Here is a 23,850-nt window from a genome sequence, read left to right as displayed (position 1 = left end):
TTTATGAGGTAAACTGTCGGCTGCATCGGGCAATGTATGCGCAGCCGACAGACCTACATTTCCTGTGTTCCTCCCCATGGAAGAAAAGGGAAATGTCACCTCCCCCAGGAGCGGAGCGTAGATGTCGGGCTAATATACTGTGAGAAATCACTTTTTGGGGGTTCAGGATGATTTTCCCACTTTTTCGTGCACTTCTCCCTGAAAAGACGCACAATCTCACCGCGAGTACCGCAAATTGGCTTTTCTAATTGGATCTCGCATTTCTCAGGGGTGCACATTCACGCAATATGCAAACTCCCTCCTGATTCACTTGATGTCATAATATGGGACAGGTTGGGTACGCGATCACAGGGCTGATTACGCCGGCGGTCAGAATCTTGGCAGCGTAATCCCGAAGGTTGGAATACAGGGAAGTAATGTAACTCTTCTCCGAACCCTAACTCACCTTTCCTGCAGCTTAACCCTCCCCCTTTTGCCTAACCCTAAACTTAACTCAATGCTCACTGTCGAAATCACAGCCGTCTGGATTCTGACTGCTGTCGTGATTCTGGTGCCGGGATTCTGACCGCCAGCATTGTGTGCGCCGGGATGCCAACTACATCCCCATGGGACTAGTGTTAATTGTTTTATCTAACCCACTGCAATATTTTACAAATTGTATTTATACATTGTTTTTACAAGAGATTGTGATAGTTTAAACATTGTTAGACTAGAAATAACCCAACTATAGCTGTGTTATAAAGAAACATTTACTAGTGTTTTGGCTGCAGTGACATGACATATTGTAGAATGTAATTACATAATAATGTAAACATCATTCTTGCACAATAGACATATTGTCAGTTTTATCAAAAACAAACATTGTTTCCTATTTTGTTATTGACCAGTTGGAATTTGCAGCAAACCAAACTATGGGCCTGATTCATCTTAGGACGGAATTGCAAAGCTGCACGCAAGCAGCTTTGCAATTCCGTCCTTGCAATTATGGTAATGCAGCAGGAGGCATCATTATTTATCCGAGCTGCGTTGTACAAAGCAGCATCGGATAATCTGCGATAACATTGTCCGGCTAAGTAACCCATGGGGTCACGCAAGCCGTCCACCGCAGATGAAAGATGCCAGGATATCTCCAAGTCAGCTGACTGAGATCCTGGCCTTTTTTCCCCCCACCCCCAACGGCGCCGACGCGTCTCCGTTTTGGGAAACTGGGGCCATCGCTGCCTCCTCTCCACTCAAACAGCAGCAGACTGACAATCACTGACATTTTCCTTTTGAACATGCAGGACCCGTACTGCACATGCACAGTACGGGTCAGGCGCCTGCGCAGATTCCCAACTATCGGGAATCTGTGTTCAACAGTGCACTCACTCCCTATAGCCACATATTATTCCTATAATTTACAGTAGGGGGTTCATGATTCAGTATATTATTATAACACATGCAATTAGGCAATGTCTGTAAAACATCAAAAACTTTTTAATTTATCAATTGTTATAAATATTTTCATTAAGCTCCAATACCATATTATGCTTTGCTAATGACCAGCCTGATAAAGGTGAGAGTAACTGTAATTTCCACAGGCACAATATGAGGCAAAGTTTGAAAGTAACTACAGACGACTGAACAAGCGGTGGCTGTGGTAATGATCTTTCAAGCATTTAAAATCCCAATCATAGAGCTATCATAGTTCTGCTTGTTCAGGGTTTGTGGGATAAATTCATTATATTGAAAGGAAAAAAAAAATGTTAAAGAAAACCACTTTAACCAATTTAGAAAATGCATTGGTGTGCTTATATTTTGAAGCTCTTTGGCCATAACTAGGCAGAATCTGTAAAGATGGCTCTCTAAACCTTCCAATGCTTTGCTGTTCTGTAGCTGTAGTCACACGCCTGTTTATTTAAGAACTGAATAGGCCCTGAACTTCCTACTAAACTTTACTTTCGGTTATCTGACACAGCTGACTGAAAGGAGAAACTTGCTAACTGTTTCACTATGACTTAATGCATGATCTCTAGGTACTTTCCAAACAAATAAAGCAATATATGATAATGTATGTGATGAGCCAAACTTGATTTCAGCTGCTACAGATGTGTCCTCACTCGTCTTGACTGCAGTCACGTCAAACAGTCCCTCTTAGCGGGCCAGGCACTTTTGTTTTGCAAAAAATGCGTCTAAAGGTGCCCACACACACAGCGATCTGCACACGATCAGCCAGTGTGTACGATTTCCCTTGAAACTCTCCCCGGCAGCTCTGCACACGATCTCCACATGATCTGCACACAATTTGGTGTCCAATCTTCAAACGATCTCTCCTGCATCCAGACTTTCACAGTGCATCGCGTCCTAGATAATCAGATCTGCCCTACTGCACGGCCGATCTGACGATGCGATGTGTGACAAGCGGGGACGCGCATCGCAGCGTGATCGTGAGCGGGGACTCACGATTTACTCAGGATTTGGCCATATTTTACACGATCTGTCGTTCCAATGTGTCGGAATCGACCAGATCGGGTAAAATATCGCTATGTGTGTGGCCAGCTTAAGTTGCAATGCGATACAACTAGGATGCATCAGGAGACTGGGCTGATTAATTTAATATGTGACACTTGTATATCTGTGTGCAACCTAGTTTTTCAATCAGCATGAGAAGTACCACGATGCAGTTATCACAGTTTTTTTCCACACCAAATTCTGTTTACAGTCTGTCGCACACAGATATACAAATGTCACACATCAAATTAATCAGCAGTTTCCTGGTGTGTCATAGTCGGCAGAAAAAGACGTTGCAGAGTTGCACGGGACCTGATGGCTCACTCACGCCAGGCATATAGCGCTGCGTATTGAGGTTAGATGAGCAAGGGCACATATGTAGTTATATTTTTATTTCTCACAAAAAAGTGAAATCAATATTTCTTAATATTGGAAGTTACTAAAGCAACTTATGTTTTCCTCTTTCATCCTATCTGGGGGACACTGGAAACAAGTGGAAAGGCTGAGGAGTAGGTACTAAATAATTCTATTGAGGCTGAAACTCCCCTCCCTCTTAAACCCTAACATCTCCACTTCCAACTCCGTTCACAAAGATGTTAGGAGGCTTTTGTTTGTTTCAACTCTTTTGTTTTATTTAGTATTTACTCCTTTTATTTAGTATTTATCTTAGCCCCCTTATGGGACTCAGTGTGTCCATAGAGTGGGGTTACAGCACCAGTAGCTTGATATTGCCCCTATATGGCAACAGCCTGCTCCAATGGTCCCAAAATATTGCACTTTTAAAGATCCCTGTCCCGGGAAGCCACAGCCTTAATTTGATACCATTACAGCCTACCTGAGGGTAGCTTATTAGGGGGCACAAACCAAAAACTGGAGTCTGCCCATGTGGCAAAAGGCGGAGGAGGGAGGTCCATCTGATCCGCCTCCATGTGCAGCCATTTTCTCTGCGTCTTCCGGAACCGGACTGCACCAAGCAGTATTTTCATTTTAAATAGCTGCGATAAGAAATGACAATTATCTGGTCTGAAACCCCATTATTGACAAATATGCCCTGAACCTTTTGGAAAATATGCCCTGAACCTCAGGAAACTCTGGGTTCTCACTCAACTATTAACAAAACGTCCATTATGCACCCCACTTACTACTAGTTTCCCCATGTTGCCCCTACAAACTGCCTATCTACTGCTCTTGCACTGTCATGTTGACCTCCATCCAGGAGAGAAACAAAACAAACGAACAAAGTCGCTTACAGTCTTCAGACTCCTTAAATTCCACTCAGTAAAACCAAGTGGAAGTAAATTCCACATGCCTGTCCATGGCAGACAGGGTAATACCTCCTATCTCCATATACAGATCAATTCTACCCAACCATTCGCTAATCGGGGGAGAAACAGTGGGCTTCCAGGAGTGGTTTAAAAAATTTGTTTGTTTTTTCTGTACTTTGAAATAGGCATCTGAATATAATTGAAAGGCCAAAATTTAAAGAGTGTCCTTGTACCTGAACCCAAAACTTTTTTCAAAATCTCAAACACTATTTACCAAAAAGCAGTACTCCTGGTACACTCCCACCATATGTGGAAAGGTGTTTGGGGCACTAGGTAACATTTTGTGCAAGATGGTAGAACATCTATACCAAATAGACAATAATTTATCGGGAATTTCAATAACAAGAACTTTGTGAACTAGCGTGGGTGTATTGGAAGATCTTGATCCATTTAGCATAATCAAAATTACGGCTACAATCTTGCTTTCATAACCAAACAAAGCTTTGGAGAGCAAGGTACTGATGCTCCACCAATACTTTGTAATGTAACAATATAGAGTGACTAATAGGAACCACAGTGGTACACCAGGTCTCGAAGGTGGTCAGGCCTGATCTCATCACTGATAGTCTTCAGCTATTGACTGCAAATAGTGCAGTGTTCTCCCCAGAAATTTTTTCCAGCCGGGTGGCATCAAAAAATAGCCAGTTGGGGGCCTTCGCAATTATGTGCGCGCCGGGAAAAGGGGTATCTCCCTTACCAATCCAGCCCGACAAGTCTCAGGCTGCTCCCCCACTGGCTCTCAGTCAAAAGTGCCCATTATGCAGTGCCCCCTGTATTTGTGCCCTTTATACAGTGCCCCCTGTAGTTTTCCCCTTTATGCTTTGCCCTTTTGCAGTGCCCCCAGGCTGAAGTAGTGCCCCTATGTAGCGCCCCCAGACTGGTCCCTTTATTTAGTGCCCCCAGGCTTAAATGGTGCCCCCAGACTGGCCCCTTATGCAGTATCCCCAGGCTGAAATAGTGTCCCTTATGCAGTGCCCCCAGGTTTAAATAGTGCCCCTTAGGCAGTGCCCCCAGGCTTAAATAGTGCCCCTTAGGCAGTGCCCCCAGACTGGTCCTGGCCCTGGTCCCAGCCCAGAACTTACCTTTACTTGCTTGCCGCTGGCGCTCCCACTCCCGTTGCGCGGGGCAGGCTCCTCACATCGCGGCTGATGTCATGACTTCACCCGCGGAGTGCATCACTGGGAACGCTTGCCTCTGAAGTGATCGGAGGCTTCTTTAGCCTCCGGTCACTTCAGAGGCCAGCGTTCCACAGCAGGGGTCGGTGGAGGAAAGTGCCGGGCGGTAGGCTGTTTCTGCCGGGCGATGCGCCCGCAGAAAACAGCCTGGGGAGAACACTGTAGTGTTTAACCTGGCAGTAGGTCCAGAAAGACCTAGTTGCCCAGGTAAATCAGAAAAAAAGACGACAGTATGTCGTACCACCATCAGATGACCAATGCAATGGGTCCCCTCCCTAGTCTAAGATCTCATTGATCACATGGCAGAACCAGGGGTGAATTGTCAGGGGAGAGATGAGAGGGCAGATGCAGGGAAATTGTCTAAGGCTAGCTCTTTCCAACACACCACTGTGAGCATGATAGTCCAGTATGAGAGAACAGGGATGCCTGGAATCCAAGAAACAATCACTATGGTGATATGAGACTCCATCAATTTGAGAAACTGCTGCCCCCTCCCTCATGCTCAGACCATGCCAGCATATGGTTCAAGTGAGCTGCATAATAGTAGTTTAGAAAGTCATAGCATTGAAATCCTCCATGAGATTTACTACAGAGATTATCTGAACTCAATCTAGATTTGCAATTTGTCATTTCTTATTGTAACAAAATGAATGAGTAAATTAAAATTATTAGGGCAGCACAGATGGTGTATTGGTTAGCATTACTGACTCAAAGCACTGAGATCTTAGGTTCAAATCCCACTTCAGCCCTAACTGTGTGGAGTTTGTATATTCTTCCCGTGTTTGTATGGGTTTCCTCCAAGTCATCCTAATTTTACAGATAGGCAAACTGTTCAATGGGAAGCCATGAGACACCATAAGGCAGACCCATAGATCAGGCTGATTTAAGGGAGGCCACTCGGGAAAATAGCTTAATACATTTATAAGCAGATTTTTAAAAGGTACCATATTTATAGCAAACAATGACTAATAAACATTGTAAGGGAAAACCTATCCATACTTCATATAATACTATTCTTGCTGTTGCTATGAGTGACAGGATAGGCTTACTATGCCAACACAATCTTATACACTATAGTATATGAGATTTTGCTAGTTATGAGCAACTAGTCATAAATGAACACTCCTATAGGTGCTGCGGCAATGTAGATTTTGTGGGATATGTAAAAGGTTCCAAGATGAAGGCAAGACCAGCCTTATAACTGACTACCGCTTTAATTTAGCAGCTAACTTGCCGAAATCACACCAGTTCCTTCATCTCAGAGCATAATACATAACCCACTTTGAGTGCTGACTGCTTATAATCTGTGTGTCCCTGGTTGTAGGAAGATAATTTAATTTGTCGTCTTCACCAGTATCTGTACCATTCAAGCTTCTTTGTTAATTTTTTGCTGGTGGCTCTGATGCAATACTTTTGTGACCATTTAGTATGGCTAAGAACTGCTATGGGAACAATGATGAAGAACTGCTGGCTCAATGCAATGTATAGAGGGATGGATTGACCCTGGTGACAACGAGTCTCGTCTAGCAGATCTAATCTTTAGAGCCCCCTCCCAAAGATTATTCCAGTGCTTTTTCCTGGGCGTTTAGTGCCAACTCTTATGGCTATATAAAGTTTGGAGACAGATTTGGGGGATGCAGTGCCATGGGTCCTGCTGCTGCACTCCCAAACCCACCTGGTACTGCTGGGAGACCTTTACCGTTCTAAGGTCCATGGAATCAATAACTAGTGTGATGGCAGTCTAGTACCGGTAGATTCCACCAACTACACCACACTATGCAAATAAAAATGTTTGGAATACTTTTCTTGTTTACAGTATGTGCTTTCTGATTTTTTTTTTCATATATTTAGATGTTAATTGCCAATAAGGATCTGTGCCCGATTGTCTGATTATACAATTTATCAGACAAAGGACTTCCTGAATACACTAAGTTTGGCAATACTGCTTTGGTTTTACTCAATATTGGGAGTTTAAGCAAAAAGCAAATTAACAAACTAAATATGTCATCAGAAAATATCTGGAGTGGTGATTGTTGGGATTAATTAGGACGCCAAAATACAGACAAACAAAGCCTAGCAGATTGAATAACAAATATGTACATTCTGTTGAGTGCATGGACACCTTATAGCTATATGTTTGGCTACAAAAGCTTCTTTTAGACATTATATACACTGGCTTAGGAAAGAAGCATATTTTGTCACCAATAACACCTCATGTCAAGCAGTTATTTTGCCAATATAAACCAGGGGTAGGCAACGTGTAGCAATCCAGCTTCTGCGGAACTACACATCTCAGCATGCCCTGCTACTTGCTGTAAGGGCATGCAAAAATTGTAGCAGGGCATGCTGCTATGTGTAGTTTCAATGCAGTTGCAGTACCATACATTTCATACCTCTTATATAAACGATGTGTCCTCACATTTGTATTTATTGCAGTAGCGTTAAATGGAAAAATAAAATAATTTAAATAATAGTACTGGTAGCAAATAAGAAGTCCCTTGAAGGAAAAAAAAGATCTTAAACATGTTCTCTTTATTGGGAATGGTCATTATTTGCTTAATATTAGACCTTTTAGGCTCACAGTTTAATTAAATGGAGAGGAAATGATCATGGAGGTGCATGTTTTTAGTACAGTGCTGCCTATTAATGTTAGAATCTGCAATCTCCTTGCACACTATTTTCTGGATGATTGCAGTGACAGAAAATTCATTTGTGCTCAAAAGTAATCCCCCCTGTCCAATATTTGGACTATTTGAAATACTTCCCTTTTGATCGTTCTTTATACTCGTACATAAAATTATGGAGACTTTATTGAGACCATAATTGCTACAATTTTTAACATTTTCAGTTTTTGCTCACCTTCACCTATTTAAAGTGCTTCTGCAATAAATGTGGAAAAAACTGTGCATCTAATGATAAAGTTGGTATTCTATTACTGCCACCTTTATGGTGGCGTAAAATGTGTGTTTTTTTCGTTTGTTTCTTTTTGTGCAACTAAACATTCCCTGCAGTGTTGTGTTAGATGATCTTGTCTGCAAAACAAAATCAAATTTTTAATTTATGTTCCGAATCAAGCATATTACTGTAGCAATTCTGCAGTCACTGAAGTATATTGCTATATAGACTAATACCAAATGCAGTGTGGGAAATATTGAAATCCTCTAGCATATATATTTTTGTAGATTTTGGCAGTGCATTCCAAATTACATAAACTGAATCCTAAATGTTTCTAGTTAGATTTGTATTGCCAATTTCTGATCTTGTTGTGATTTTACTGTTTAGAATACAGAAATCAATGGGCAAAACAGTAAGCAGGCAAAGGCATTTCCCATTGGGCACACAATCACACAAAATAGGTGCAACAGTACTTAAATGCATGTATATTTGCATATTAAAGAAATCATAATTTTGTATTAGAAACACTAAAATCATAATATTATCAGGATTTGGTTGGGCAAGCTTACCAGAACCGATTGAACAAAGTTGACATTTAGAATGTTGACACCAGAATAGGAGGGATGTAGTCTGGAAGCCGATCGAAGTGATGCTGGGCGCCACAGTGGACAGCTGCTGGGGGCGGGTTAGGTTTAGGGCTCACGGGGGATTTAGGTTTAGGCAGCAGGGAAGGGGGGGGTTAGGGTTAGGCACAGGGGGGGAGGTTAGGGTTAGGCACCCTAAAGGAGGGTTAGGGGGCAGAATTAGATTAGTTTATACTTACCTTTAGGACGATCGGGATTTCCTCCTTTGTCAGGCAGCCGCTGTCAGGATTTGAACCGCCGGCCATGCGGTAATACATATCACGCCCGAATAGGACCATGGACTGAAAGTCCACATTGTGAATGTCTACAGTTGGCATGGTCCACCATGTGGGTTTCCATAGATTTATTAGCTTACCCTAATCGCAGCCTAACCCTAAAATCGTCTGTTGACATTCTGTCTGTCAACATTCACAATGACATTGTCATGTCGACATTCTGAACATATGCCTTACCCAACTTCTGTGCCTTATCACCTATGAATCCTCTGTGTTCCTCGCTGCAAAGTGAAAAGACACTGCCTACTTCCACATTTGGGCCTTCACCTTACCCCTCCCCTTTCCCACAGGGCAGTAAGAGAAGTCCTTGCAGGCATAATGAGGGCAGGGTTGGGGACTTAGCTACTATCTTTTACTAAGTGATAGTACTATTCTGAAATGAATTTTCTTCAGCATCTCCGGATTCACGTCCAGGTTTTTAATTAAAGTAACAGGTGATTAAGGTTTTTTATTTTGGGATATCAAATATTAGTTTGAGTCTCCCATTTCCAAATATTCCAAAATACGGAATTATTTTGGCATGACTAAGATAATGAAACCTTTGATTTTGATGGTTCAATGTACACAAACTTTGTCTAAGGCACAAATTATTAAAAATATTGTATAAAATGACCTGCAGGCTGTGTGTATAAGGTGTATATAACACATACATGCATTCTGTGTGTATATTTGGGTCCCATTCACAAGATATTTCATTATGGTATGCAAATATTCCAAAATACGGAATATACAGTTATCCAAAATACCCCTGGTCCCAAGCATTTTGGATATGGGAGACTCAACCTGTAGTATGTTTGAACAGGGATACTTTTTTTTTTTAACGTCATGTGCCACTGTATTATGACAAATGTTTATCGTATAGCGCTTAAAGGTTGTTCTTTTTGCTAAGTACTACATAGTGTTTACAAAATTATTCAAACTATCTTTCAATATAAGTAAATGTGTACCAAGCCAGTCCTTGTGCATTTAAATATTTAAAAATACCCCTTCTAGTTCTCTGTTTTAGGGCCATATTCAATTTGAGGTGAAAAGTCCTTTGCCGGACTTTTCACCGTCATCTGAGTTTTTGCAGGTGAAAAGTTATCGCGTGCGTCCCCGTTTTCAATTTGGAATCAGTGAAAACGGGACCCGGCGAAAAGGTAATCTGCGAAAAGTCCTGTCCTTTTTGGAGAAATCAGCCTGACACCCCCAAAAGATGGTCTGACATGGAGGATCACTATGAGTACCCCCGAATTGCACTGCTTAAGGTATTTGGGGTTTTATAAGGTCTCAATAGGTGCTTTTTTGCACCTTTGAGATAGTGGTGAAGAATAGCATTTAGCAACTTTTTTTGGGAAAAATAACTAGTCCCTTCAAATTTGGGGTATATGAAAATGGGTGCAAGCATATTTTTAAGTGGCTAAAGTGAACTTGTAAAATCGTAAAAAAATCCACCTGCCGCAAACACCTGCAATAAAAAAAAAATATTGGGGGCATAATTGGGGACCCCCCTGGAGTCTATTTCTCTAGTTTAAAAGTGTCCCGCAATTTATTTTTCACCCCCAAAATAAAAGTACTTTTTTTGGGGTGTCCTGTGGTATTTTTTTTTATTTTTTGGCACAGAATACCTTTAGGGGCCTGTCCAAGGGGTGTACTTGGTTTTTAGAAGTCTTTACCCCAATTCTGCACTTGTTCTCGCCACCTATTCAATGGGGATACTTTTTCGCTGACTTTCCGCACCTGTGAAAAGTCATCCAAATTGAATACAGGGATAAGTGAGAATAGCGAAAATGACGTCATCGGCGATAAAGTATCGCCGATAACGGGTTTTCGATCCAAATTGGATACGGCCCCACGTAATGATTTTTTGAACGATTTAACTATAACGACGTCATTATCGTTCAATTGTTGAAAAAATTGTTCAGTTTCTGAGTTATAACGATGAACTATTATCGTTCATGTGCATTCCCGTTTGTAGTTCATTCTGACTGACCAACTGAACGATTTTCATTAAGGGAAGTTACAAAAATCGTTTGTAGTTCAAATAATCGTTCATTACACTTTAAAAAATCTGACAGATAATCTGACAGAAAATGGTTCATAAAATCGTTGGTAACAAAATCGTTGTGTGTGTATGTAGCTTAATGGAGCATACACACGGTCAGATGTGTCAGATGAACAATTGAACGATGTGACCAACGATTTGAACGATTTTTGACTGCATTAAAATGACTGAAATCGGCCAAAACTGACTGCAACCAGATCAGATGTCAGATTTTCCTTCAGATATGAACGATTTTTGAAATCGTTATCGTTCAGATCTGAAGAAAAATCTTACCGTGTGTATGCACCGTAAGTCTTTACTAAGTAAGCAGCACTTACACCTGACTCCACTGATCCCCCTTGCATTCACTTCAGTAAATGCTGTATGCAACATTTAACCATTTGCCTGGTAGTGTCGCATGCAATGCGACCATCACCAGAGGCACGCAAATTTTTCATTTCCGTAATCGGGCTCTCCTTTATCGTAGCATTTTCGTTTTCTCTGCCCCACGACACCATAGAGAGGAGCTGTGATGTTGACGGTCTATGACTGCCAACATTGGCCCTTTGTGCACCCCAGAATGACTGCAATTGGCATTTTGGAGCGGTCGTTCTGGCCATATACAAAACTTCAAAGTGCTTGAAGGGGAGGTCAGCATTATTGATCCTAAAATAACATAGGAAGATCGACCAGACTGAATATTACAGTTTACCAGGGATAGTGGAATACACAGGTTCCATGGCTGGTTAAAACCAGGTGAAATCCAGGCTTGAATTTAGCCAGCCACAGGATCTGTGTAATTCATGTGTGTCCCGGATTAAAGGGAAATGATAAGCCTAGGAATAATAGGTGATTGTGTGTGGTGCCAGATTACCAGCAGAGTAGTTGAGGCGGTTGCCTTAGCTAGAGCAGGTATTTTTTTAGTTCTATTATTTTGCTTGCAATAATCTGAAAAGATAATTAATTTACGGCAGACACAGCACTGATTTAGGTTGAAATAAAGCTTCACAGTATTTGCATTGCTGCATATGCTGCAAGAGGAGGGAGGTCCAAAAAGAATCTTCCAACAGCTGTTGTTGATCTGTTGTTGTTCCACTAGAAGGCTCAGTGCTGTCATAATTTGTTCAGTCACATGTGAATGGTTTTAGGAAATAATTACACTAAAATAGGGTTTATTTATACTGAGAGAAGAATTTGTTGCTATCATTAATTCTGCCAAAATCTCGCACATAATGCTTGTTTTCCTTGTGTTATACCTATGTTCAAATGGAACAATCTATACTTGCTTAAAATAAAATATGGCAGCCTCTATTAAGTAATCTATAATGTTTATTAGCAATAATGAAATAATTTGGCGAAGATGAGTAATGTCAGTTGTAACAATGTCTTCTAGGTCTCTGTTCTAATTTCTGAATGCATGCTCATTGCATATATTAAGAAAAACTTCTTATTTAGTGAATGGTGGTTAAAAAAAAGTATGAAATAGTTATAAGGCAAATGTTTGGCTAGCATTTTGCACCTGTTTTATCTAGACCAGTAGAGGAAACAGTCGGGAAGCCGATGGACGGAATCCCGACCGCTGGCTTCCCGACTGTATAATCCCGACACCTGTCACTTTCCCTACGCCGGGAGAACGACACATGGCTTACCGATCGAAGGTAAGCCGGGCAACGGGCGCGGACAGCCGCAGGGTTGAGAGAGGGTTAGGTTTAGGGTTCCTGCCGGGGGGGACTTAGGGTTAGGCACCCCCCAGGGGACTTAGGTTTAGGTGGCGGGGAAGGGGGGGGTTAGGTTTAGGCTCTTAGAGGGGGGATTAGGGTTAGGCGCTTATGGGGGAGGTTAGGGGGTAGAATAGGTTAGTGAATACTTACCTTAGGACGATCAGGATTTTCATCCTTGTTGGGCTGCCGCTGTCGGGATTTGAACTGCCAGTAGTACCTACGGGATGTAGTTAATAAACCTACAGCCGGGATGCTGGCTGCCAAAATCCTGGTGCCGGAATGCAGAACTGGGGGGGAGGGTTAGGCTGTGGACAGTTGGGGTAAGGCACCACTGGGGGGAGGGTTAGGTACTAATTGGGAGGGTTAGTGTTAGGATACAGGAAAGGAGGGTTAGGGCTAGGGGGTGAACAGGGCAGGGTTACAGTACTTACTGTTCTCCTGTCGGGATTGTCAGCTTCGGGATGCCGCTGTCTGTCTATTGACAGACTGCATCCCAAATGCCGGTATTTCATACTCAACCCGTACCTACATATGCAAGGCTCTGAGAGTGCATGTAATGAGCTACATGGTACAGCAGATGGTTTTAAAGGGTATACTTGTGATCAGGTGTTGGGATTCTTAGGATCAATTAACGTGCCACAAAATACAGATAAACAAAACTAGCAGAAGGGATGGTGTGTAATGAGGTAGGCTATTTGGTATAGGCCAAGAGTTGTGATTGATCAAGAAGGTGCATTGAAAAAGGGATCCTAATGAATTGAAGGCGTTTAGGTACCCAAACTCTGTCCTCAAGGCACCCCAACACTTCCGATTTTAGAGAGATCCATGGCACAGGTGGTAAAATCAAATTGACTGAGGTACTAATTAAGTCACCTGTGGTCAAGCATTGATATCCTTAAAACCTGGACTGTTAGGGTGCCTTGAGGACCGCATTTGGGAACCTCTGAGCTAGCATATACCACCTAACTCCATATTTATATGGGACAGTTCCGCTTTGAGAGCTTTGTCTCTGTCCTGACAAAGACAACCACGAGGGTTGTTCAAAAGTAATGCCTAAATGCTCACAACTAAAATTTTATTATAGATACAGATTTGAAAATTTGCAGTAAAATACTTTGAAGTCTTAGAAACAGAATGACTCTACTCAAAATGTTCACCATATATTTGCCCACCCCATTTTGGCAATGGCCGCAGATGGTGAATATTTTGAGTAGAGTCATTCTGTTACTAAGACTTCAAAGTATTTTACTGCAAATTTTCAAATCTGTATCTATAATAAAATATTAGTTGTGAGCATTTAGTAAACATTTTCTCCACCTCTCAACCCAAGCTGTGAATCCACTTTGGAAACATTCCAGTGGTTGGTGTTTGACCTAGGAACGTATGACGATTAACAACCTCTATGTCTTCAAAATGTTGACCCCTGGAGACAGTATTTGAGAGGGCCAAACAGATGAAAGTCAGAAGGGGCTAAATCAGGACTCTATGGTGGATGTGGCATTATTGCCCACCCCATTTTGGCAATGGTCACAGATGTTGAGATCGAAGTGTGAGCTCTGGCATTGTCGTGGTGTTTGATGACATTTGACAGTGGAATTGTTGACCTTTTTTTGCGTATGGCTTCTTTCAGCTTCTTAAGTGTACTAATGTATCGATCACTGTTGATTGATTGGTTTGGTTCCAAGTAATCGATGAGAATAACACCTCGGCAATCCCAGAAGAATGTGGCCATAACTTTGTTTACAAATCGCTGTGATTTGAACTTTTTTGGCCTAGGTGAACTTGGGTGTTTCCATTGTTTTGATTGGGCCTTTGTTTCTGGGTCATAAAGGAATACCCAAGTCTCATCTCCTGTAATGACATTTTCCAAAAACGTCTCAGGGTTGGCTTCAAAGTTGATCACCCTCTCGGCCTTATGATCTCTGGTGAATTGCTTTAGAACCCATTTAGCACACACTTTACGATATCCCAAATCATTGATTAGTGTTTCTACAGTGCCATGGCGAGTTCATCACTGATATCTCTGATGGTCACACGACGGTCTTTATGAATCATGGCATCGACTTTGTGTTGGTTCTCTGCTGTCACTGCAGTTGATGGTCTGCCACCACAAGGTTTGTCGCACATGGGCGATTCTCCTGATTGAAAAAACTTCATCCACCTTCTGACATTGCTATAATCAATTGTATGCTCACCAAACACTTTTTTCGGTCTTCTGTGGATTTTTGTAGCACCGCAGCCTTTTTTTTCCAGAAATTCAATGATGGCTTTTTGTTTCATCTTGGATTCCATGGTATTTCTTGGACTACCTAAACAAAAATATATATAGCTAGCAGACATATTAGACTACAAACTGACAAAGTTTCAAATAAATGTTGCGTATTATTTTAGAGTTATGACTATTTAGGCATTACTTTTTGAACAACCCTCGTATATATCAGACAGGCTGTAAGGTATGCCCTACTCACCAGTGAGCAGATGCATTTAAGAGATGCTTTGCATGGCGACATGAATACGTGACCACACCTCATTCTCATGCACACTTTTGTCCCAATTCCCCAAACTAAAAATTTGGGAGGTACGGCAGCAGATGCTTTCAAAGGGTATCTTTAGTTAATTACTGCCTTGCCCCGGGTGACAAAAATAATAGTTTCATCCCTTGCTTGGTTGACCAGGTTTGCAATGCTACCCCATCTGTCTTTAGACTAAAATTAATGTGGTGTGGATGGTGATTGCTCTGTTTATCACGCAGCTATCGTCAAACACAGCAGAAGTCTATCAATGAAGTCCTGCACTGTTGTCACTATGATCCCCGTAGGCCAAACTTCTTGCCTAAAGACCAGAACAGCAGGAGGATTTTCACGATGATCATTCTAGTAGGAGCTGGCCCGCCTCACTATTCTGTCAAAGATGGAAGCCATTTTGCTTGGGATGCAGTCACTATGTCAACAGTCATAATGTTGACCTTTTGAAATGTCAACATGGAACATGTCGACATCTACAGAATGTCAACAGTATGGGATGGGCTACAAGATGAGGGTTAGGATTTTAGGGATGGGGTAGTGCACTCACTGCCACTGGATCAAATGACCACCGGACCCAGAAGACAACGCTGAATCACCAGAGGCGCTACAAGGTAAGAAAAGCCGCTGCATTGCTGGGACATAGTTTTCAGGTGCACTATCTTATGTCCAATGCTCTCTCTGGCACAGGGCACCAAAAAGTCTAGTTACGGCTCTGAGAGTACATATATAAAATGTGGGAGCTGTATAAATTAAAGTTGTTGTTTTTAAAGGTTTACTGGTTCTCTTACAGGTACAATAACTATGTGGCTATGTTCCATATGTGCACGTAGTGCTACATAGCACGGAGGTGCACAACAAGACATTCTGGGTGTAAGCTTCATAATATAAAGTGTGCATGAGAGTTTCTTGCTGTAGCGGCAGGCCATGCAGCAGACCAGAGTGGCTGGAGTTCAGGTCGCAGAGAGAGAGAGAGAGGGGTGGAGGGAAGGGGACTTGTTGTGGCTGCTGACATTTGTGTCGCCCTGGCTGACTCCCAGGTTCTGGCTGCTGCTTGCGTCAGGCAGGGGGTGGCCCCGGTGTAGCGACAGTTGCTATGGAGAGATAGCGGGGGTGGATTCCTAGGTTCCCTAAGCCAGAGAGAGATTACGTCTGAGGCTTTCACACGCCGATCATATAATACGATGTGGCAGCGCCGCAACCCTGGGGTGACTTGGCTCGGATAGAGGGGGATGAGCAGATCTCGGCCGCCTGGTAATATGACTTTCTTCTAATCCCAATGAGCAGCTGTCAGTGTGTGCGTGTGATACTATGTGCATGCATGGGGAACCCCTTACTCCCCGGGGTGGCAGCAGCCGCCTGCCCGGGATTTCCGCCGCGGCTATTGGCTGCCGTGTGCTAGATGGAGAGTACCCCGGGCAGGTGTCCTCCCGGTAGGAACGGTGCTGGGTGCGTGCTGTCTCCCCCCGGTAGGTGCGGGCTGTCTCCCCCCTGCTCAGGCGGAAGTACGGGCTGTGCTGTCTGAGTGAGATTGTGAAAGAGTTGGGAAAGTCCTCTGCAGCAGCGAGTGAGGAAACACTAGCGTGGAGTCCCGGGCTGAGCGCTGGTTATTAGTAACCCCGTTTTTGCTGGATGCGTGCTATCTGCACTCCAGGCGATGTCCTGTCGAAGTTTTTTTTTTTTTTTTTTTAACATTTTAAAAAAAAAATTGTGCAGCAATTAAATATGCAAAGTATGTGATTATTACTGCATTTCCGCGGTGCGTATGTTATGTATGCATGTTATGTCCTGGGGCAGATCTTTATGAGAACACAGAGCTATTATTTGCCTGATAGTGATGTTGTCACCTGTGTCATCTGTCTGTCAGTGCAGGTAGAGGACACCTGCATAGGAATATCTTGCTGTGTTATTAGAAATAAAATGTACCTCAGAGAGTGACACTCCAGGCAAGGAAGTGAATGCAAGGGCTGTGACAGGGGCAGGGTGCTAGAATGAACACTACTTTTGAAGGAGAAATATAGTTTTTTGGGGGTTAAAGTTCAAAACACGGGCCACACTACCATCGGTTTGTAGGTCCTCTGCATGCTACCATCTCATCGGCCGGCTGTTTGTGTTACTATGGGAGCATGTCTGCGGTCCTTGTCCTCTGCATGTCTTTTCCCCTGCTCCCACGCAGTCCCCGCTGGAGAGGAGACATGCAGAGGACCTGGACCACAGACATTCCCCCTTGGTAATCCAAACAGTGGCGCTAATGGTACTGTACCCCATGTTCCTCTGCATGTCTCCTCTCCAGTAGTGGCGGGAACTGTGCTGGAGGCTCTTGTGGCGACGTTGAGAACTGTGCTGGGGGAGGAGAGGCTCCATTCGATCTTTATTCACACATGTCACTGCTGAGTCGAATGTAGCCTCCTGGACAGTCCCCACAGCCGCTGCCGGAGAGGAGACATGCTTCCATGGTAATGCAAACAGCCAGCGGTACCAATGTAGTACACCGATGGTAGTATGCAGAGGATCCTGAAGCAGGTAGTGTGCCCCATCTTCTGAACTTGAATCCTTTTTTTTTTGTACTATCATATTAGAATAAGTTATTACCCTTAAAGGGACTTGGTATGTATTGTCGTAATACAATATTGCTCCGGGCATTGCTGTAATCACCAGCGATTGTCACTCCTGTGATGTCACATGGAGGGGGCGTGGCCTGTGCCGGGCCCGCAAATAATGTTATATAATATCATATCATATGTTAAATAACGTTCTATATATTAAAATGGCCCTCGGCAGAAAAAAAAGTTTCCCACCCCTGGTCTAATGTGTACCCCGCTATTGTGATCGCGGCTGCGATTACGCACACAGATCTGCTGCGAAAATATGCTAATGAATGCTATTGCAATGCCGTCGCACAGCCAGCATAGAGATGCCCATTACCTCCCACTACTGCTATCTCACATCCGTAATACCTTGCAATCCTGCGTATACATCGGGAACATCGAGTAACATCGGCCCCTAATGTACAATTACAACAGGTCTGACCTTAGAAATTGCTAACCTCATCGCATGCATTGCGTACTCAAGCTGCATATGCCATCGCAGTGACTAATTTATGCACACCCAAGTAACGGCGTTCAAACGGACAGGCACGCCTGTGTTTCTCCAACCACTCCCCTGTCACCACCCCCAAATGCTGTCCTGACATCACTCACTCTGCGATGGCTTTGTATGTGCATGGGTGATCGCAATGCTAATTCACGCATGTGCACTGTGATGCATGCGCAATACACAACAATTGCCCGTCTGCGTACGCTATCGCAATAGCAATCCATATTGAATCAGGCCCAAAGTGCGGAATCAATGGGTTTTCCGTACTTGTTAAATCCCAAAGAGTGACGTTTCTCAGGGACATTTCCTCAGAGCTCCTGAAGTCCACTTCTGAATGTTAATGTACGGGGTAAACCCTGCTAATTGAATTGGCAGGCGCGGGTAATTACCTGCGGCTAATTGGAATCCCCCCTTAGTGTGATATATGCCAAACTGATTTATAATACTTTTTAATATGTTGTAACATATAAATAAATGCAGTCACACAATTTATGAAAACCCTGCTATAATATAAATATGTACACATGTTTTCCCCTGGATTTTCTACAGTATTGGCTAGAAAGTTTTTAAATCAATTTGCTACAGTGTTAGAAAGACCAGGCCAGTAAAGTCCTATTTAAAGCATTAGTGCCTTTATTCTGTGTTCACATTTCAAGAAGGAAGTTTTTCTTCACATGTATGTTTGTGTCTTAGTGTGTAATTTTGAGGAAACAGGCAGCTGTTTATAACAGATGGGTCAATATTTTGGTTGCCGGTATAAGACAGACTTCTGAACACAGGATATTGGAGATGCAGTATTTTTCATTACAAGCATTTTGTGTTCATAATAAAGCTTTTGGCATGCACACTTGTGGTCTTATGTTTGCATTTCTGTAATTCTTCATTTTATAACATGAACCAAGCATGTAATGACACTTATCTTGGCAAACCACTAAACCACATAAAATATAAGTTTTTTTTTTTAATTGGCTTGGCATTTTGTATTTCCTGCGGAAATGAGTGCCCAAGGTTTGATAGAAAAATTACATGGTTATGCAACACTGCTATTTACATTCCAAATAGTTACTGCCTCAACCGTGACCCTTTTTATGGAGGTTCTAAATTGTTATGACCAGATTGTTTCATGATCAGCCTCTTGTATTTTCATATGGTTTTTAAAAATAAAAGTGAATGTAGCTCTAAAAAGCATATGAGTTTTGATGCAGACATTATTTATGTGCGTAAACACTGCATCAGTTATTATGATTACTTTAATCCATGGCTAGACAAATCCCAGGAGCTAGGTAGCCAATTGCTGCTAGCTCCTGAATTTTTAGTCCTTTTTATTGATGTCCCAGAATGTCATTGCATTGATATATACACAACTAGTAGCCAGCATTATATTCTAAGGAGCTACAAAATATGTTAATAATTTACACCTGAAGTTTACATCCCCCCCTTGTGGGACTCGTCATCCGCAAATACATGAAAACTGTGGGCAACGACTTCCCTTTTTCATCTGCTGGGGTAGGCCCAGTAGAAAAAAATGTTTACCCTTTCCCCATGTATAACAATTACCAGTGGGGAGCCAAGGAGGAGGTCACACGACAGTTGTGTGACAATGACTACAGAAAATGTCCACTATCTTCCTAATCCAAACACTTGTAAAACTTGGGGGTTCCCTAGTTTGAAATATTGGAGTCCTCTATTTCATACCATGAAGTCAATCCAATTAGGTGCGAGTTTGCATCATGAAACTCTCATACATGTTGTGAATGCACGCACCCAAGATATGCAAGATTCAATTGGAAAAGAAACTTGCGGCTAGGTTTTGCGACTTTTCAACAATTGTGAACTGGGAGTAGTGCATGAAAAATTGGGGAAATCATCCTGGACTCCAAAAAAGTGACAAATGAGACAGCAGAACCATATTGAAGACTGCTAGTGTCCACAAGAGAAGTTACTGGAGGTTCTTAAAAGGTGTCAAATGGCTGAATTTTGCACTTTTTATTAATGGTTGATGGCAAGCAAGTGTCTTTTAGCAAATTAAAGTATTTCTAGCATTTTGGGGTACATAAAAATGTCAGTAACTTTTCAGTATGTTTGTAAAAAAGTTACACTAACACTTTTACCATTTATTTGCAAGTTCAAAAACCCCTCTCCCATCAATGTAACGCCTCCACATACCTGTCCCACATCATTACCCCTCCATATATGTCCCACATCAGTTCCACACACTTGTCCCACATCATTTACACCTCTACATACCTGTCCCGCATCATTTACACCTCTACATTCCTGTCCCACATCATTTACACCTCTACATACCTGTCCCACATCATTTACACCTCTACATACCTGTCCCACATCATTTACACCTCTACATACCTGTCCCACATCATTTACACCTCTACATACCTGTCCCACATCATTTACACCTCTACATTCCTGTCCCACATCATTTACACCTCTACATTCCTGTCCCACATAATTTACACCTCTACATACCTGTCCCACATTTACACCTCTACATTCCTGTCCCACAACATTTACACCTCCGCATACCTGTCCCACATCTTTTACACCTCCGCATACCTGTCCCACATCATTTACACCTCCGCATACCTGTCCCACATCATTTACACCTCCTCATACCTGTCCCACATCATTTACACCTCTACATACCTGTCCCACATCATTTACACCCCCACATACCTGTCCCACATCACCTCCACATACTTGTCATCATTTACACTTTCACATCATTTAACCCATTATTGAGCTTTTTAAAGATATTCACTTGAAAACTGACATGTCTTTATTGACCAAATTTTGATTTAAACCCGTGTGATTATTCATTAGGAGAGGGTGTACCAGAGGTTCTGCACTGTGTTCCGACATGTTTACCTTTAAATACATTTTTCCCCTTCTCAGGAGGGTGCGCACAAAAAAAAGCAAATGTCTCTGAAAAATCAATGCGAGTTTGGTACTGCATTGCAAATTAAATTCGCCATGAGAACAGAACCAACTTGCACCTAATTGGATTTACCCTAAGAAGAAAAGGTCTGGCTGTAAGTGTGATCACCACTGTTTCATATGACTTTCTGGGTGCAGTTCAATTGAACGTGATGTTGAATATTTCCGGGGCTATTCATTTGTCCCCATCGCACCCTGCACTTAAATCAAGAGATGCAGGTTACAGCGCCTAAAGCCGTTTGTTTTGTCGTGGTAGCCTGCATTCTCTGACTTAAGTGTCAGCCGCAATGCTGTTAGCGCACGAGCTAAGATGGAAACCAGCATCAGTGCAGTAGATTAGTTGGATATCTGCTCGCATCTCTGGAGGGTGCAAGCAGAAATCCTGTAGTTTACAGTGCGGCCAGTTGAATAGCTTCTGGAACTCATTCCCGGCCCCCCTCTCATTTTTATTGTCAGGTGATCACATGTGGTAACCAATGACATAAAACAATACACATATTCCCACACAGATAGGGGAATCTAAAACTGGGTATACACTAAACGATGTGTGTACCCAGCGATGTCGACGATGATCCTTGGGCCGACATATTGGGTGGTCCGTACACACTGGGCGATCTGGTGCCCGACTGCCCGTAATGCCGCCGCCCCACACATAGCGCTGCATTGGATCATCGGCCGCATCGCTTTATCGTACATGCTGCACATAAGATTAGGCTAACGACCCCACGGGAGCGCGCAATACATGATGAAGTGCATACACACTACACCTATTTTAACGATTTGTTCCGATGTGTCGGAATCTGCCAAATCGTTAAAGATGTTGTGTAGAGTGTGGGGGCCTTAATTCCCAGATTTCCCCCATTTTGTGTCAAACAAAATTCAGAGGTCCCCTAATTTAATTTGGTTGTTTTTGTAGTTTTAAAAATGGTACTGTTTATTTGGATACCATATCATTCCAACACATTGTAACTTTTACATAAAAACAATAAAAGAACAAGGAAAACTAGTTACAGGAATTATCATTTTCAAGTGTAGATTTTATCATGAAAACCTATTTGTGGGGTTATTGCATCAGAATCAGTCCACCTCTAAAAGTATTTTTTTGTGGTGTATATAAAAAAATATATCCACATTTACTTTTAGCTCACTTTTTTATTTGAAGTGCTAAATGGTAAGTTTGACTGTGATGTACTTACATATGGATGCTAAAAACTTTACTTTCAATTATGATCTTTATTCACTATTGCTTAGCAGTAAGAAAAGGGAGACTAATAAAATATCTAGTGCAAGAGTCAGGGATTAAGACATTTCAAGAATATTGTTGCTGCCTCTTGAAAACACTCAGGATCTATCCCAATGATTTTTAAAGACTATAAGAAATGTACCCGGTGTTGAAGGATGGCGCTACCAAAGACGTCACTATTATGGATTAGTGTTATTAGTATAGTTTAATAAAACAATTTACTCTACTAGAACTGTACGTTCCTTATGACTATATCAGATACTCATCCAGGATTTGTTATATTTATGTTTTCACAATGAGAGGGATTCACACTGATTGTGTGTTGTTGTAACTGATACATGCAAACAAATAAGGATCCAACAATGTGTAGTATTTTACATTTAGGTTGTTTGGAGCTACCCCTCTGTGATTATTAAAAAAATATATTGGGGTGATAAGTACCATCACAGAGATTGAATCGTTTTGTGAACCCCATCTCACTATAAAGCAATAAGTGTGCCTCTTAAAAAGGTATCTTTAGATGGTGTGTAATAATGGTATGCACAGACAGTGAAGAAGGCGTACCTCACTTACAATAACAATAGTGGGATCAAACATATAAGTGTATCTTTGCAGATGGAGGATGATGATCACATGCTACCGTACTCATGATTGTACCTTCTCTGTCCTTCATATAAAGGTTTCTTTCATAGGGGTCAATTTATGTAGCAGTTAAAAGCTTTTTATTAGTGATAACAGAGCTAATCACTGCTTCGTCCTATTCATAGAAGGGGTTACCATGGAGGAATCTGAGTTCTCCGGGGTTCTTCTATTTAGTGCAACTATTGCTTTTCCATACACTAGTATGCTAGTAGAAAGCTCTGCTTTCCGTTTCGCTTCACAAAATACATTCACCATCTTGGAATGGAGTAAAGAGGTTTTACTTCCCCCTCGTCGGTGCTAAAACGGCACTTTCGAAGAAAAGTACTGGGAAAAACACTCAGAAAAGACACAGAACAAACTGAAATGATCGAACCACGCACCAAGGAATACTGCATTGCATTGCAAAAAAAAGGTCAGGCTACGTGAATTTCTACTATTGACATGGGATGCAGATGGGATGCCGGAGTCCCGCTGCCCGGCATAATGCCGACGCCGATATCCCGATGGGGATGCAGGATACCGGTGTTGGCATCCCGGACTGCCGAACGTCCAGGACCGGGTAAGTATCAGCTGCTTCCCAGGGAAGGATGGGTTAGGTTTAGGCTACCCGGGGGGAAATTGGGGTTAGGCAACAGAGAGGTTTAGGGTGCGGGGAGGGGGGGGGGTTAGGGTTAGGCACCACCAGGGAGAGGTTAGGGTTAGGCACCACAAAGGGAGGGTTAGGGGGGGAGAGGGGAGGGATAGGGAACTTGCCTGTCTGCGTCAGGATCCTGAACTGTCGGGCTTCCGGTGGTGGGATATGAACTCTGGGCCTGATTCAGAGCCGGACGCTATTTGCGGATGG

The 23,850-nt window shown here is 42.5% G+C and overlaps 1 protein-coding gene across 1 annotated transcript in view; it reads left to right on the top strand.

The window, feature by feature from the left end:
* The window catches only part of HIVEP1 (HIVEP zinc finger 1), a 176,750-nt gene that overhangs the window by 8,421 nt on the left and 144,479 nt on the right, over positions 1-23,850 (top strand). The window contains exon 2 of the mRNA XM_088471630.1: positions 15,652-15,684. Coding sequence (XP_088327756.1) covers positions 15,652-15,684 — 33 coding nt within the window. The remainder of the gene's footprint in view (positions 1-15,651; positions 15,685-23,850) is intronic.

This window comes from Taudactylus pleione, unplaced genomic scaffold, assembly GCF_031769625.1.
Source record: "Taudactylus pleione unplaced genomic scaffold, aTauple2 ptg000116l, whole genome shotgun sequence".
Lineage (NCBI taxonomy): Eukaryota > Metazoa > Chordata > Amphibia > Anura > Myobatrachidae > Taudactylus > Taudactylus pleione.
The sequence above is the reverse complement of the archived record's forward strand: the minus strand, read 5'-3'. Positions and strand labels throughout refer to the sequence as shown.